Below are 14,228 nucleotides of genomic sequence, written 5' to 3' on the forward strand. Positions count from 1 at the left end.
CCCGACATATTAGCCAGAGGTCCCTTTACTACGGTTTGGAGCCGCGGACCTGTTTTCTATTCATGCAGAATAGTTTTCTATCTGAGATCGCTGCAAAAAGTGCAGCCTTACCTAATGTTCACCTGCTGTTACTCATTTATATTAAGATTTAAAAGTCTAGTTGGTGTTGGTACGGAGAGTAACCGTCAGTAAAAGTAATAATTCACACAGCAATAGTTCATTCATGTAGTTGTAAAAAGCCTGACAGTATATTAAGTAATCCAAAGTATTCAGAATACATTACTCTCATTGAGTAACGTAACGGAATACGTTACAAAATACATGTTGGGCCATGTAATCTGTAATCTGTAGTGGGATACATTTTAAAAGTAACCTTCCCAACACTGGTGGCAAATATGTACCATAGATGTATTCAAATGACAGTTACTTTACTACTGCTTCCTGTCTTTTAGTGCCTCCTTCCATCGCTGATGGTCGCACCAATGTCACAGTTATAGTCAACGTTCAGACCACTCTGTCGTGTGAGGCTACAGGCATACCCAAACCCACTGTCAGCTGGAGGAAAAATGGCCGACTTATAAACACAGACCAGAACCAGAACATATACAGGTCGGAGTTTTCTCCTTCTCTTTCCTAGTGAAATATATTCAAATTTGTCTCAGAAAAAAACAAAACCGTCTCACTTTAAGTGTATAGAAATACGAACGCCATCTCTTAATCGTTTCCAGATTACTGTCATCGGGCTCACTGGTAGTTATAGCGCCCACAGTGGAGGACACGGCTGTGTACCAGTGCGCTGCCTCTAACGAGGCAGGTGAAGACACCAGATCCATCAACCTGACTGTGAACGGTGGGTAACACAACAGTTATTTACAGATTCCTTTTGTTTTGTGTTAATTAAGTTAATTTTCTTTCTAATAAGTAATGGATCGTTCATCTGTGCGAGTTTATTCTACATTGTGGATTTTCATATTGCATCTGTTCCTCTAGTTCCTCCGTCAATAGCAGATGAACTCACAGAGTTAGTCGTGACCAGGCTGTCCCCGGTGGTCATTCCGTGCACTGCGTCTGGCATCCCGGAGCCCACAATCCACTGGAGCAAAGCTGGCATGAAGCTGCCCATAGAGGGTCTGGGATATAGCATCCTGGCAACAGGTATGTTTTAAATATACCCACTGCTGATGAACTCACCAAACCAAAGTGTCGGTGAAGGTTCTCGGTCATCTAGGCCATCGTAGTCTAAGGAGCTCGGACAGAAAAGCGTCTGGACTACTTTAAGTTTCTTGAAGACGTTTCACCTTCTTCAGTTCTGAGAGCAACTGGTGGAGTCCCAGATTTTAAGACCAAAGGGAGTGTCCCCAGGAGGGTCCTGGACCCCCTATTGATCGTTTGCCTAATCACATGAGTCATAGTGTAAAAACGGGTGTGGGTCACGATCAGCCAATGTTTGGGTGAACCCATTGTGAGACCTAGCTCCATCCTATCATGTGATTTACTGAGACAAGACAGCTCCTTGAAAAAACAGAACGAGCTCACTCACTCAGATTTTGTGCTCTGCCTCACCGCCACATATTTTAATTACAACAAGGATTTTACAGACAAAACATGGCTGTGCAGTGGGCTCCCTGGTGTCACCTATTGTAGCCAAACTTAACATGGAGGAAGTGGGGAAAAAGCCTCCCATACAGGTATGTTGATGACACCTGGGTCAAAATCTAAATCCAGGAAGTAGAATCCTTCACTGCTCACATCAGCTCAGTGGATAAAAACATAAAGTTCACCTGTGAAGACACAAAGATGGCAGTTTGCCATTCCTGGACTGTGCCGTGGGCTTTGAAGGGAATGGAAACCTCAACATTAAAGTTTACCAGAAGCCCACACACATGGACCAGTACCTCCTCTTTGACTCCCACCACCCTCTGGAACACAGACTTGGAGTGATCAGGATCCTACATCACCGGGCAGAACATGTTCCCCTTTAGCCAGAAGGGAAACAAAAGGAACACACGCATGTAAAGAAAGCTCTTAAAACATGTGATTATTTCCTCAAGTCAGCAAAGATGCACAGAAAAGGTCAGAAGCTTAAATAAGTCCAGACGCTTTTTCCCCCCCGAGTCTCCTAAAGGGCACATGTCAGGTTACTTTGTGTGTATTTTAGCTGTAGATAAGATGTCGAGGAGGATTTTGATGCCTGTCTTTAAATATTTTATCTGCTGTTCGTGTCGATCTGCATTCAGGTCCGATAGAGATCACCTCAGCCGAGCTAGCTCATGCTGGACGCTACTCATGTACAGCTCAGAATGCTGCAGGCTCCACCCACCGCCACGTGCAGCTCACAGTCCAGGGTAAAAAACGAATTCTTCAGGGTTCACCGCTTAAATCATTTTTATTTTAGAGCTCTTGATTCTGATTGAGAGGCTTGTTTTTTGTTTTATTTGGAGGTTTATTCTTTTGTTCTTGATCATCACTATTCTCCAAACCTTCTCCTCAGAGCTTCCAGTGATTGAGTCCCATCCATCAGCACTGGATGTGATCCTGAATAACCCCGTAAGTCTGCCCTGCAGAGCCACAGGCTCACCCACACCTACCATTACCTGGCAGAAGGAGGGCATCAACATACCCACTACAGGTAAATAATTTTGTGTTTTTGTCAGTTGGTGTAAGCAATCAGTCGTGAAATTTTGGCTCTGGCTTCGTGCTAGGTGGTAGGTCCACTATACTCCCGAATGGAAGTCTGCAGATCTCCAAGGCATCACTATCAGACTCTGGAATGTACATATGTGTGGCTCAAAACCCTGCTGGCACTGCGCTCGGCAAGACCAGACTCAGAGTGCAAGGTAGGTACTTTTATGTTGAAATTTCAACCTCACGATCATAATACCAGTTGTGTACAAAATGCACCCAAAGTCACTGAAATTCAGGTTTCCCACGATGTCAACAAATATACTGATGTACTAACCCCACACATTTCTCCTTGCACCTGAAGTCCCTCCAGCGATCAGCTCAGACACTCGGGAATATTTGGCACCTGTGGACTCCTCCGTGACGCTGCGGTGCCAAGCTGACGGCTCCCCTCCCCCCTCAGTCACGTGGCACAAAGACGGGCGCGTACTGAGTGAAACCGTACGCCTGAGGGTCCTCAGTTCAGGATCTCTGCAGATCGCCTTCATTCAGCCAAGCGATGCCGGGAGATACACTTGCACTGCTGCCAATGCAGCGGGCACTGTCAGCTTGGAAATGAGCCTTACTGTGCAGAGTAGGTTCCAGTCAATACAGTCATTGAAATGACGTGATTTGACACATCACACTACATTTGTGGAGTTTTCTATAAAGATGGATGGGTGATGCATGGATGGTTCCAGTAGTTCTGCTTCTTCAACACAGCATCATTCAGATTTTATACTCACATCCAGACATACAGTCCCAATCAAAAGGTTAAGACCACTTGAAAAATGGCAAAAAAAATCCTATTTTGCATGGTTGGATTTTAACAAGGTTCCAAGTGGAGCTTCAACATGCAACAAGAAGAAATGGGAGTGAGATAAAACATTTTTGAGCATGCAATTTACTGAAAACGACGCTTAAACTGGTTTTAAACTTTTAATCGGGAGTGTATAGCAAAGCAAAGATAAAAAAGGGTGACTTGGTTTTATCCTAATCTCTTGCAGTTCCTCCGTTCATTCGTGGCGGAGAGCAGGAGGTCGTGGTGGTGGAAAACAGTCAGGTCCAGCTTGTGTGTTTGGCAGAGGGCGTCCCTCAGCCAAAACTGTCCTGGGAAAAGGACGGTAGTCCTGTCAGCGAAAGCGCGGGGGAGTATACGATCCTGCCATCTGGTGAGCTGGTTATTGACAGTGCTCAGGTAAAAAATAGAAACACCGAATAGTATTTTGTTTTGATCATATTTAACACACGAGTTTGACCTATATGCTCCTTTTCCCTTCACCCTGCCCCCGCCTTTTGGTGAACCAGCCTGAAGATGCAGGAAGTTACACCTGCGTTGCCACTAATTCAGTCGGGCAGGACAGTTGGACCGTCACCCTGTTGGTTCACACTCATCCCATCTTCACTGAGCTTCTTGGGGATGTGGCCCTGAACAAAGGAGAGCGCCTCACGCTGTTCTGTGGAGTCAGTGGCATCCCCCTACCCAGAATCACTTGGGCCTTTAATAACAACATCATCCCAGGTATGAATCGTTGTAAACGGAGAGGTTTCCTTTCGTTATTTCTTAATCTTTGTCATTTCATTTTATTTCTTTTCTGCCATTGATGCTTCAGTTCACTACGATCAAACGAACGGTCACAGTGAGCTGGTGATCGAGAGAGTGAGCAAAGACGATGCCGGCACCTACACCTGTGTGGCAGAAAATGATGTGGGAACCATCAAGTCGCTGGCCTTGGTCTATGTCAAAGGTAAAAGCATGCTTTCATGAACTAATTTGATGATGTTGCACCTCTCTAAGCTGCTCTACACTCGACCTGATCTGCCTGTTCTTCAGAGCCTCCGATCATCGATGGGGACCTTCACTCCAACCGCATTGAACCCCTGGGCGGGAATGCAATCCTGAACTGTGAGGTTCGAGGAGACCCGCTGCCAACCATCCAGTGGAGCAAAAATGGAATAAACATCCAGATCAGCAACCGAATCCGTCAACTGGACAACGGCTCCCTGGCCATCTATGGCACAGTGGTAGGAAGACAGCTCTTTTGTGTAAGACAAAGGTGAGCTTTGGAAAAGGTCACGGTGATTTCATTTACAATGTGTGTGGCAGAGTGAAGATGCGGGAAACTACATGTGTGTGGCGACAAATGACGCTGGTGTGGTGGAGCGAAGTGTCACACTTACCTTACACAGTGAGTGTTTAACCGTGTCAGGATGCAGCACTTTTAATTATAGCGTTTTTGTTGCAGTGATAGATGTGATAGAAGCACGCTGCTCTTCCAGGTGCACCCGCAATCATTGTAGAACCCGTGGAGACGGTGCTGGATGCCGGAACCACGGCTGTGCTCAACTGTCAGGCGGAGGGTGAGCCTACGCCCATGATAGAGTGGTCTCGTCAGGGGCGCCCCCTTCTGGGCAACAACCGCTTCTCTGCCTTATCTAATGGCTCCCTCAGGGTCATCAGTGCGCAAAAGGAGGACACAGCTGAGTACGAATGCGTGGCAAGAAACCTGCTTGGATCAGTGCTGGTCAAGGTCACTCTTACCATACGGGGTGAGCAGTTTTTAGTTTATTCTTACATCTGCATTCAGAAATGGCAAAATCGGTTCATATGCATGCTTTCAATATTTTGGTGTCTAAAGGGACCTAACGCCAAGTGCCAAAGTTAATTAACGTTCTTGTCAGTCCATGGCGGCTTCTCGGAGTGGGCAGAGTGGGGTCCTTGCAGTGTGTCATGTGGTGTTGGTAACCAGAAGAGGCTCAGGCAGTGTAACAACCCTTTACCTGCCAACGGAGGCCGCCACTGTGCAGGATCAGACACAGAGACACGCAGCTGTCAGGGGAAACCCTGCCCAGGTGAGACTGAAACAGGGCCTAGAACCAAGTGTTTACAAGGGAGACCGTGTGCAAATGTCACATGCGGAACCAAATCTCTCGTCCCTCCACAGTGGATGGTAACTGGTCAGAATGGTCTCTCTGGGAGGAGTGTTCACGTACATGTGGTGAGGGCAACAGAACCAGGGTCCGGACCTGCAGCAGTCCTCCGCCTCAGCATGGAGGCAGGCCGTGTGAGGGGAAGGCAGTGGACGTGGTCATGTGCAGGGTCAGGCCATGTCCAGGTGAGGAAATGCATTTGCATGCGCAGGCACACACAGTTAAAAACAAGAGAACCACTGGCATTAAAGAGAACTTTAATTTGAGGGTGTTTGCTACAGTAAATATCTTAATATTCTAGTTTTTGATGAAACTCCAGCTCTTTGGGCGTTTGCACACATCTTGACTTGTTGCCTAATTCTACTTATACTTCACGTAGCAGGCTAGCCTGTGTGGACAAACAGATCTAATAATATTCATGAAACAAATATGAATGTTTTTTTATGTCATTTCCAAATTTAATTAAACTTTCTTTTCTGATTTCCATGAATTTTTCCTGTTGTTAAACTGCAGATCTGTTGGGGTTTTTTTCTAGCAGCACTGTGTTGCTTTATTCTGCTGTGTATATACATATATGTATGATGGACTGTAGGTTTATGCTCTTATAGTGGGAGGTAACTGGGGTTCTTGGCTACCGTGGAGCCCATGCAGCGAGACCTGCGGTAGGGGCGTGCAGTCCAGGATCCGTCTCTGCAACAACCCTCCTCCAGCGTTCGATGGGTCACAGTGTGTGGGCACAGACACCCAAACACAAATGTGCAAGGAGAAGCCTTGTCCCGGTAAGGACGCGATTATGCTTCGAGAAAAATCTCCGCTGGATTTAGGAATTCGTTAAACGAAGCAGATTTCAGTTTTATACACTTTGTGTCCTCCAGTGGATGGAAAGTGGTCGTCCTGGGTGAGCTGGGGAGCCTGCAGTGTTTCCTGTGGGGGGGGTACTAGACAGAGGACGCGCCTCTGTGCCAGCCCCGCCCCTCAGCACGGCGGCAGACAGTGTGAGGGTAACGACGTGCAAATCGACTTCTGCAACAGCAACCCCTGCCCCAGTAAGATACCTGAACTGCTACTGACTGCTTAGATACGCTCATTTCTGCATCTTTTCTTTTGTGAATCTGTCATTTTGCACTTCTGTGTGTTAGTCAGTGGTAACTGGGGTCCATGGAGCAGCTGGGGCAGCTGCAGCAAGACATGTAACGGAGGTCAGATGAGGCGCTACAGGACCTGTGACAACCCCAGACCCGCCTACGGTGGGAGAGCTTGTGCAGGTGCTGATACACAGATACAAAGATGCAGCACCGTCAAGTGCCCCGGTGAGTCAGCCTGCGGCACGGTCAGGCGTGTGTTATTGGTTCCCTTGTAAGACTAAATTACCCCTACGACTGCTCCATTGCCGTGATTTGTGTGTTGATGTGTACACCTGTACTGTTTGTATTTTGCAGTTGATGGTACCTGGGGTTCATGGCAGCCATGGGGAGAATGTTCTTCTTCCTGCGGAGGAGGACAGAGGACACGTGTTCGGCTCTGTGACAGTCCGTCTCCAAGTGACGGTGGTCGGCCGTGTCCAGGAGACTCTACTCAGCTGTCCAGGTGCAACACTCAGGCCTGCCCAGGTAACGTATCTCTTAAAAAAAGCTTCTGTGTTCATTTGCTGTATTTACATTTAAAGACACGTTTCTTTTGATCAGGTGGGCCCCTGAAGGCCCGAGGAAGCATCATAGGGAACATTAACGATGTCGAGTTCGGCGTCTCCATCCTCAATGCCACCATCACCGACAGCTTTGGCAGCAGAATCATCAAAGCCACAATCTCTAATGTACCGAGGACGTTAGGTCAGTTTTCCATTAGCTCGTTGGTTGTATCACTGTTCTGCTTTTAGATGTTGTATGATGCTCTCTAATTCCTGCCTCCATCTAAAAGTCAGCTGTTTTCTTGAACTCCTAATAAATCTAAGACCTTTAAATTGATTCAAGGTCCTGCAATGAGGAAGCTCGTCTCCATCCTGAACCCCGTCTACTGGACCACTGCGCATGAAGTAGGAGAGGCGGTCAACGGCTACACGCTAACAGGAGGTATCTTCAGGCGGGAGACGCAGGTGGAGTTTGCCACAGGTAGGATTTCATGGGTTCAACACGGAGGCATGAAATCTTTAAACAGCTGTTAATATGTAAAGATATGTGACGCGACTGTGTGTTGGCAGGCGAGATCCTGAGGATGACCCACATCGTCAGGGGTCTGGACTCTGACGGCGCTTTGCTTTTGGACATCGTTGTGAGCGGACACATCCTGCAGCTCCCTTCACATGCTCTCATCGGCATCAAGGTACACAAATAGGCAATGGGAATATTATGAAGCCAGCTAATAAACTAATATAGGGACTGAAAGAAATATGCATATGCTTATCAGCCTGTTTACAACCAAAACACATCAGTTCATGTATATTTACAAAACGGTTTTATTGCATTTCTGGAAATTTAAACCATAGAAAAGACTGGAAATCGAATACAGTGAACGCCTCTATTTTAGAAAACATCAATTTATCATTATTTGTTTCTCTCTCTCTTTTTTAGCCATATGTCATCTCTAAGCTTCCCACCAGCAAATCAAGTCCCCCGTCTTGTATACCTCATAGATTCATATAAACGCACAATAACTCAGTTTAACCCAATAAAAACAATTTAAAGTCTAATGTCACACATTGCAAGGAAACAAACTAAAATTAAGGTCCAGCTGACAGACGCCAAACTGAATAATAAAAATGCACAATGTTCTGTTGTGTTTTTTTCCCAGGACTACACAGAGGACTACATCCAGACGGGACCGGGTCAGCTCTACGCTCTGTCCACTCGCATGTTCAGCATCGACAAGGAAAGTGTGCCCTACACCTGGAACCACACTGTCTCCTATGACCCGTCCAAGGGGAAGATGCCCTACCTGGTGGAAACGCTGAGGGCCGCAGCCATCAGTGCACACTACCACCCACTGGAGGAGGTGTTGGAGTACAGCATACAAGCTAGTATCTCCAAAGGTGAACGCAAAAGATGTTTCAACTTCTATTGCCTAATACTTTGTTGCACTTTCACCAAACATAAGCGAAATTTAAAGTTTGTTAACGTGACTCCAGGTGATCGCAGTAACCAGTGTCCTCGTGGCTTCACTTTGGTGGCTGCCGGGCCTTACTGTGCAGGTAATGCTAATCACAACACACGTATACTTACCCCCAAACCCCGAAAAACTGCACCTAAAAATGATGTATTCATGGATTCATAATTAGAACATCTGATCGTTTCTGATTGTTCGTATTCGTGTTTATCTTTGTGCTGCAGATGAGAATGAATGTGAGGTTGGGAATCCGTGTTCACATGCCTGCCACAACACGATGGGCACCTACTACTGCTCCTGTCCCCGAGGCCTCGCCATCTCAGCCGACGGGAGGACGTGTCAGGGTACAAAACTCTCCGCCGCCTACTGACCCGACGCGGCAGCAAATCACCGTTAAGCCTCTTCTCTCCTCTCTCCTAGACGTCGACGAGTGTTCGCTAGGTGGGAATGTGTGCCACGACGCAGAAGACTGCGAGAATACCATCGGCTCTTACAGATGCGTCACGCGCTGTGGGCGTGGCTTCAGGAGAACAGCTGACGGCTACAGCTGTACAGGTTTGATTGTACACGTAAAGGGCATTCCTTTCCTTTTTAATCGATTTGACTTTCTAATAACAGCGGGACATGTTTGTGTTGTTCAGATGTGAACGAGTGCCTGGAGTCAAATCCGTGTAATCAACGTTGTTTGAATACCGTCGGTAGTTACCGCTGCGCCTGTGAGCCAGGATTTCATCTCAGGAACAGGCGCTGCATAGGTGAGAGAGGCGCTCCTCTCCATTGATGTTCTATGTAAAATAAGACAATTTATCACTAAACCTGGAGCCACAAACTTCCCTTTTTCCTCTGTTCACCGCAGATATCAACGAGTGCAGGCAGAGGGTTTGCCGCTCTGATCAGCAGTGTAAAAACACTCGCGGTGGTTACATCTGTATTGACCTCTGCCCCAGTGGTATGACCAAGGGTGGCAATGGAACATGTGTGGGTGAGTGCTACTGAAGTACTGTAGAGTAGTTACTAATACGCTGTTTAGAAAATGTAGAGAAACACATCTATTCTCAGTGGGGGGAAATAATCATGCAGCATATCTGTACCGATACAGACTGGGTAATGTGTTAGGAGTGGAAGGATCAAGGTAGAGGGCTGAATTCAAGCCTGGAAATGAAAAAATTCCACACAAAGTAGCAGTTTCCTGTCCCGCTGATGGGTTAAGGATCTTCTACGGCCCTGTCCAGCTCTCCCAGAGTAACTGTGTGTCTCCTGGATTCTCCTCCATGCTCTTGAAACTGAGCTGGGAGACTCTGTAAATCTTCTAGTATCTTCTGTGTCGTCCTGGAGGAGCCGGACAACAATGCAGCCTCTGCAGGGTTCATGTATCACGTCACGCTAACAGCAGTGACACTGACCCTAGCCAAACACAAAACTAGTGAAAAACAGTCAGGAAATATAAGGAGGGGGGGAAGTCAGAGGCCTCCATGTGTGAAACCCTTCCTGTTTGCAGCTCTTGTTAATTTCATTAAGACCAAAGCTGCTGAGACTGATTAACCCCCTCTGCTATGTAACTGACCACATCGATAGCCCAGAAGTTTAACCGACTAGATGCCAGCCTCTAATTAAAAGGTGTTTCTTGCATTTTTTTGATTAGCATATTGTGATTAATAAGATGATGCATGTTAGTCTCTTGTGGCCTGTTGCAGACGTTGACGAGTGCAGAGACGGTACCCATCAGTGCAGATACAACCAGATCTGCGAGAACACCAGAGGCAGCTACCACTGCACCTGCCCCCGTGGTTACAGATCCCAGGGAGTAGGGCGGCCCTGCGTCGGTACGTGTCTCTGCCTTGAATTGAATCCAGTGCGGTATAACATCAAACCCTCATTGCTGCTGTGTCATTCTGATTACTTTGGGCTACTTAGCCAAGCATGAAACATCCTGAGCAGTAAAATAAAAATGCAGTGCTCTTTCCTTATGTTTCCCATCAGCTTGCTTGCTTCAAGAAATGCACTTTCTTCTTTCTGATGCTGACTCACTCACTTCTGCAGAAAGCCTAAAAAGCTGCTGTCATCATATCGCGCCACTGCTTGCTCACATGACCAAATGCTTCACTGAGAACAGCTGATTAACTCTTTCTATTAAACGCAAACAAAAAAAATGTCTTGCTTTTTGCCAAGAAACAATGCTGCATGATATCAGAGGCTTTGCCAGCTCAAGATGATGCTACGGTGTTAGACAGCTGTTAGGGAAACAGGAAGGAGGGAAAGGAATACATAAAACACCAACTGTAAAAAGACCAGCACCTCACAGCTCTGTCTGTCACTTCCTCCTTTTCATTCCCTCCAGTTCGGATCTATCAAAGTGTTTCCAGCACCTTTATATTTGGGGCTGGCTGTTTCCTGGCGCTTTGTGATGGCGTATGTACCCTGATGCTGCTGGGACATTAACACTCTGTCTGCTTTATTCAGATAGTCTGAATGAACTGGGAACGTTTTTTTAACATAATTCATATCTGATGTACTTCTTCAGATAAAATGTGAAAATATAATTTTGTTATTTATGAGATGGAGTGATTCTCTCATTCAAATTAAACCTGTAGTTTCAATACATTTCTGTGTCCCTGACATGAAAATGTATTGTTATACAGCGGGGTAACTTGCATATCCCCTTTTCTCCCCTCATCCTTCTCCTCTTTCATGGCCTGCACCTCCTCCTGTGCTCCTCTCATCACTCTGTTCTTTTTTTCTTTACTTCTGCATCATTTCCAACCTTTTATCCACCTTTTCTTGGTGCTGGTCTTTCTCTGTGCCGAGGGCAGATGTAAATGAATGTGAGCGGCTCCCGCAGCCTTGCGCCCACCAGTGCATCAACACTCCCGGCAGCTTCAAGTGCGCCTGCCCTCCTGGGCGCCACCTGCTGGGGGACGGCAAGTCCTGCGCTGGGCTTGAGCGGCTGCCCAGCTACGAAAGTTACTCGTACACTTACCGCACGTCTCAGTCCGCCCCCGGCGGCGGCTCCAGCCAGATGCTCTACCACAACTTGGCCTCCCAGAGCTACCACTCCTACGCAGCCCCCGCGTGGGGGCGCTACAGGAGTCGGAGCCGCAGGGAGACGCGTGTGCATTCCTCACATCAGGGCGTCCTCGCTTGTCAGCAGGGCTTTGAGCCCAGGGGTCACCGCTGCTTAGGTAACTATGGAGAAGAGGCAGGGTTGAGATGAGGGAGAGGAAAGTTCAGCATTTCATTACTGCCTGAGAATTTGCAGTGGGGTCTGGAAAACTGATGTTCTGTGTATCCCTCTGTGGCTGTTTTTGTGTGTGCGTGACATCAAAAAGACATCAACGAGTGTGAAGTGAGGGACACCTGTCAGCACGAGTGCACGAACACACCAGGAAGCTACAGGTGTCTCTGTCCTGCTGGTTACCGCCTCATGACCAATGGCAAGACTTGTCAAGGTGAGAACCTCGGTGTGCTCGCTCTGTCTACCCGGCAATCCACCTGTTCACTGGAACTCATGCAATTTACCCTCAAGCGAGGTGTGACCTGTGCTTACTGTAGCTGTTTGCTGTATCTGCCGCAGACACAGACGAGTGCCTGGAACAGAACATCCAGTGTGGAGTGAATCGAATGTGCTTCAACACGAGAGGAAGCTACCAGTGTATTGACACCCCCTGTCCCCCAAACTACCAGAGGGACCCGGTCACAGGGTAAACCTGCACACATACATGAAACCTGATCATTCTGAACTTTGAGACAAAGTGATCATATTTTATCATATATAGATATAAGTACGGGGGCGGGTTGTTTTCTCTTCAAATTGTAGCAGATTTCTGTGTAAAACCTTCTTCTTCGGGCTTCTCACATCGCCTTTACACCAAACCTTTGTTTTCTGCCTCCTGGGCCCACCAGCACCATATTCAACCAAAATTAACTTTTTTCTTTTTGTAGGTTCTGTCTGAGAAACTGCCAGCCAAATGACCTGGAGTGCGCACTGAGCCCGTACGCCTTGGAGTACAAGCTGCTGTCGCTTCCCTTTGGCATCGCAGCCAACCAGGACCTCATCAGGCTGGTGGCCTACACACAGGATGGAGTGATGCACCCCAGGACCTCCTTCCTGGTGGTGGACGAGGATTTCGCGTTGCCGTTTGCTCTGCGAGATGAGAACCTAAAGGGAGTGCTGTTCACCACGCGGCCGCTACGAGAGCCCCACACGTACCGCATGAAGGTCCGAGCCCTGTCCTACAGTGAAGACGGAGGCATCGAGTACCAGACGACCTTCATCGTCTACATCGCCGTCTCTGCCTACCCCTACTGAAAACACTTTAAATGACCCGAGTGGCTGCGTCCTCTGAGTGCAGTGCTGCAAAAAGTGGCATGGTGAGAGTTAGTGGATGCGACCGCATCAGTAAACAGACTGGAAAAAGATTATCGAGTGTGTGAGAGAGGCCAGCGGGTGCATACGGCCCCGAAGGTGTAAGGAAGTAGGACGCTGGATGTTTACATGAGGAAACTTACCAACTATTTATCAGCTCTAATCCCTGGAAACCTCCCAAACCTCTCAGTCAGTCATCTCCTGACTCTTCAGACTTATTTATAAGACACGTTAGATTCGACTCTTCCAAACCGAAACGCCACCGGTTCAGAGAGTACAACATATTAGCTTCTCTTTCATTTACATCAACCTATTATTAACTTCTTTGGGAAGGGCTCGAACACGAAAAATGGAAGACGGGTCCCACTTTTGCGCCATCAGTTGCCAAAGCGGAGGCGTCACTGTTCGGGTTTGGTGCTCAGGTACTGGCGCACGAACGCCTCAGGCAGAAACTCACGTCACCAGCGCGATGATCCACCCAACAGCTGGTGCCAAGATGTATTTTTTTACGATTTGTACATATGTTTTTCTCATAATGTAATGCCACACTTGTAATAAAAATCGAATATGAATAGATAAACGCTGATTTTACTAATTATATATGCGTGCACAGCACTGCTGCACAAAACATGACGGAGCGTGCCACACGTGGACCCGAGCGCCGTACGCAAAGCTTCTGATCACAGATAAACTCGAAGGCCATTCAGAGATAAGTTTTCTCCGTCTTTAGATTCTTCGTATCCTTATCAGTTAAAGAAGATTAATGATAATCATGTGCAATATCAAATAAAAGTAATTATTACATCCGAATTATTACATTTACAAATGTTTGGTAGTGTAAATCATTTTGAAGCTATGCTGTTGTTGATTATACATCCACACCTTGTTGATAATAGGTTGGACCTGCTTTTGCTTTCATAACTGTCTGAATTCTTCAAGGCACAGATTCAGGAGTGCCCTGGAAATCTTCCACAGAGGTTTTGGTTCAATTTTATTTATATAGCGCCAAATCACAAAAAAAGTCGCCTCAAGGCGCTTTATACTGTACAGTAGATGCAGAGAAAAGCCCAACAATCATATGAGCCCCTGTGAGCAGCACTTTGGCGACAGTGGGAAGGAAAAACTCCCTTTTAACAGGAAGAAACCTCCAGCAGAACCAGGCTCAGGGAGGGGC

At 47.1% G+C, this 14,228-nt stretch overlaps 1 protein-coding gene across 2 annotated transcripts in view; it reads left to right on the forward strand.

Moving 5' to 3' along the window:
- hmcn1 (hemicentin 1) overlaps window positions 1-13,630 on the forward strand; it is an 81,677-nt gene extending 68,047 nt beyond the window's left edge. Inside the window, exons 75-107 of one of the 2 annotated variants that reach the window (XM_005733124.1) lie at window positions 453-609; window positions 729-850; window positions 991-1,155; window positions 2,238-2,345; window positions 2,492-2,629; window positions 2,703-2,837; window positions 2,987-3,256; window positions 3,669-3,859; window positions 3,970-4,183; window positions 4,275-4,409; window positions 4,496-4,686; window positions 4,769-4,850; window positions 4,942-5,211; window positions 5,344-5,514; window positions 5,607-5,777; window positions 6,201-6,371; window positions 6,468-6,638; window positions 6,732-6,902; window positions 7,032-7,202; window positions 7,278-7,421; window positions 7,563-7,700; window positions 7,790-7,911; window positions 8,380-8,617; window positions 8,714-8,776; window positions 8,916-9,035; window positions 9,112-9,246; window positions 9,333-9,446; window positions 9,548-9,673; window positions 10,386-10,514; window positions 11,502-11,870; window positions 12,018-12,137; window positions 12,263-12,389; window positions 12,631-13,630. In XM_005733124.1, coding sequence (XP_005733181.1) covers window positions 453-609; window positions 729-850; window positions 991-1,155; window positions 2,238-2,345; window positions 2,492-2,629; window positions 2,703-2,837; window positions 2,987-3,256; window positions 3,669-3,859; window positions 3,970-4,183; window positions 4,275-4,409; window positions 4,496-4,686; window positions 4,769-4,850; window positions 4,942-5,211; window positions 5,344-5,514; window positions 5,607-5,777; window positions 6,201-6,371; window positions 6,468-6,638; window positions 6,732-6,902; window positions 7,032-7,202; window positions 7,278-7,421; window positions 7,563-7,700; window positions 7,790-7,911; window positions 8,380-8,617; window positions 8,714-8,776; window positions 8,916-9,035; window positions 9,112-9,246; window positions 9,333-9,446; window positions 9,548-9,673; window positions 10,386-10,514; window positions 11,502-11,870; window positions 12,018-12,137; window positions 12,263-12,389; window positions 12,631-12,997 — 5,516 coding nt within the window. In that variant the 3' untranslated portion in view covers window positions 12,998-13,630. The remainder of the gene's footprint in view (window positions 1-452; window positions 610-728; window positions 851-990; window positions 1,156-2,237; window positions 2,346-2,491; window positions 2,630-2,702; window positions 2,838-2,986; window positions 3,257-3,668; window positions 3,860-3,969; window positions 4,184-4,274; window positions 4,410-4,495; window positions 4,687-4,768; window positions 4,851-4,941; window positions 5,212-5,343; window positions 5,515-5,606; window positions 5,778-6,200; window positions 6,372-6,467; window positions 6,639-6,731; window positions 6,903-7,031; window positions 7,203-7,277; window positions 7,422-7,562; window positions 7,701-7,789; window positions 7,912-8,379; window positions 8,618-8,713; window positions 8,777-8,915; window positions 9,036-9,111; window positions 9,247-9,332; window positions 9,447-9,547; window positions 9,674-10,385; window positions 10,515-11,501; window positions 11,871-12,017; window positions 12,138-12,262; window positions 12,390-12,630) is intronic. The other variant, XM_013910866.1, reaches the window with a different exon arrangement.
- The last annotated feature ends 598 nt before the right edge of the window (window positions 13,631-14,228 follow it).

This window comes from Pundamilia nyererei, unplaced genomic scaffold, assembly GCF_000239375.1.
Source record: "Pundamilia nyererei isolate P.nyererei 1_Seehausen unplaced genomic scaffold, PunNye1.0 scaffold00050, whole genome shotgun sequence".
In the NCBI taxonomy this organism is placed as follows: Eukaryota; Metazoa; Chordata; class Actinopteri; order Cichliformes; family Cichlidae; genus Pundamilia; species Pundamilia nyererei.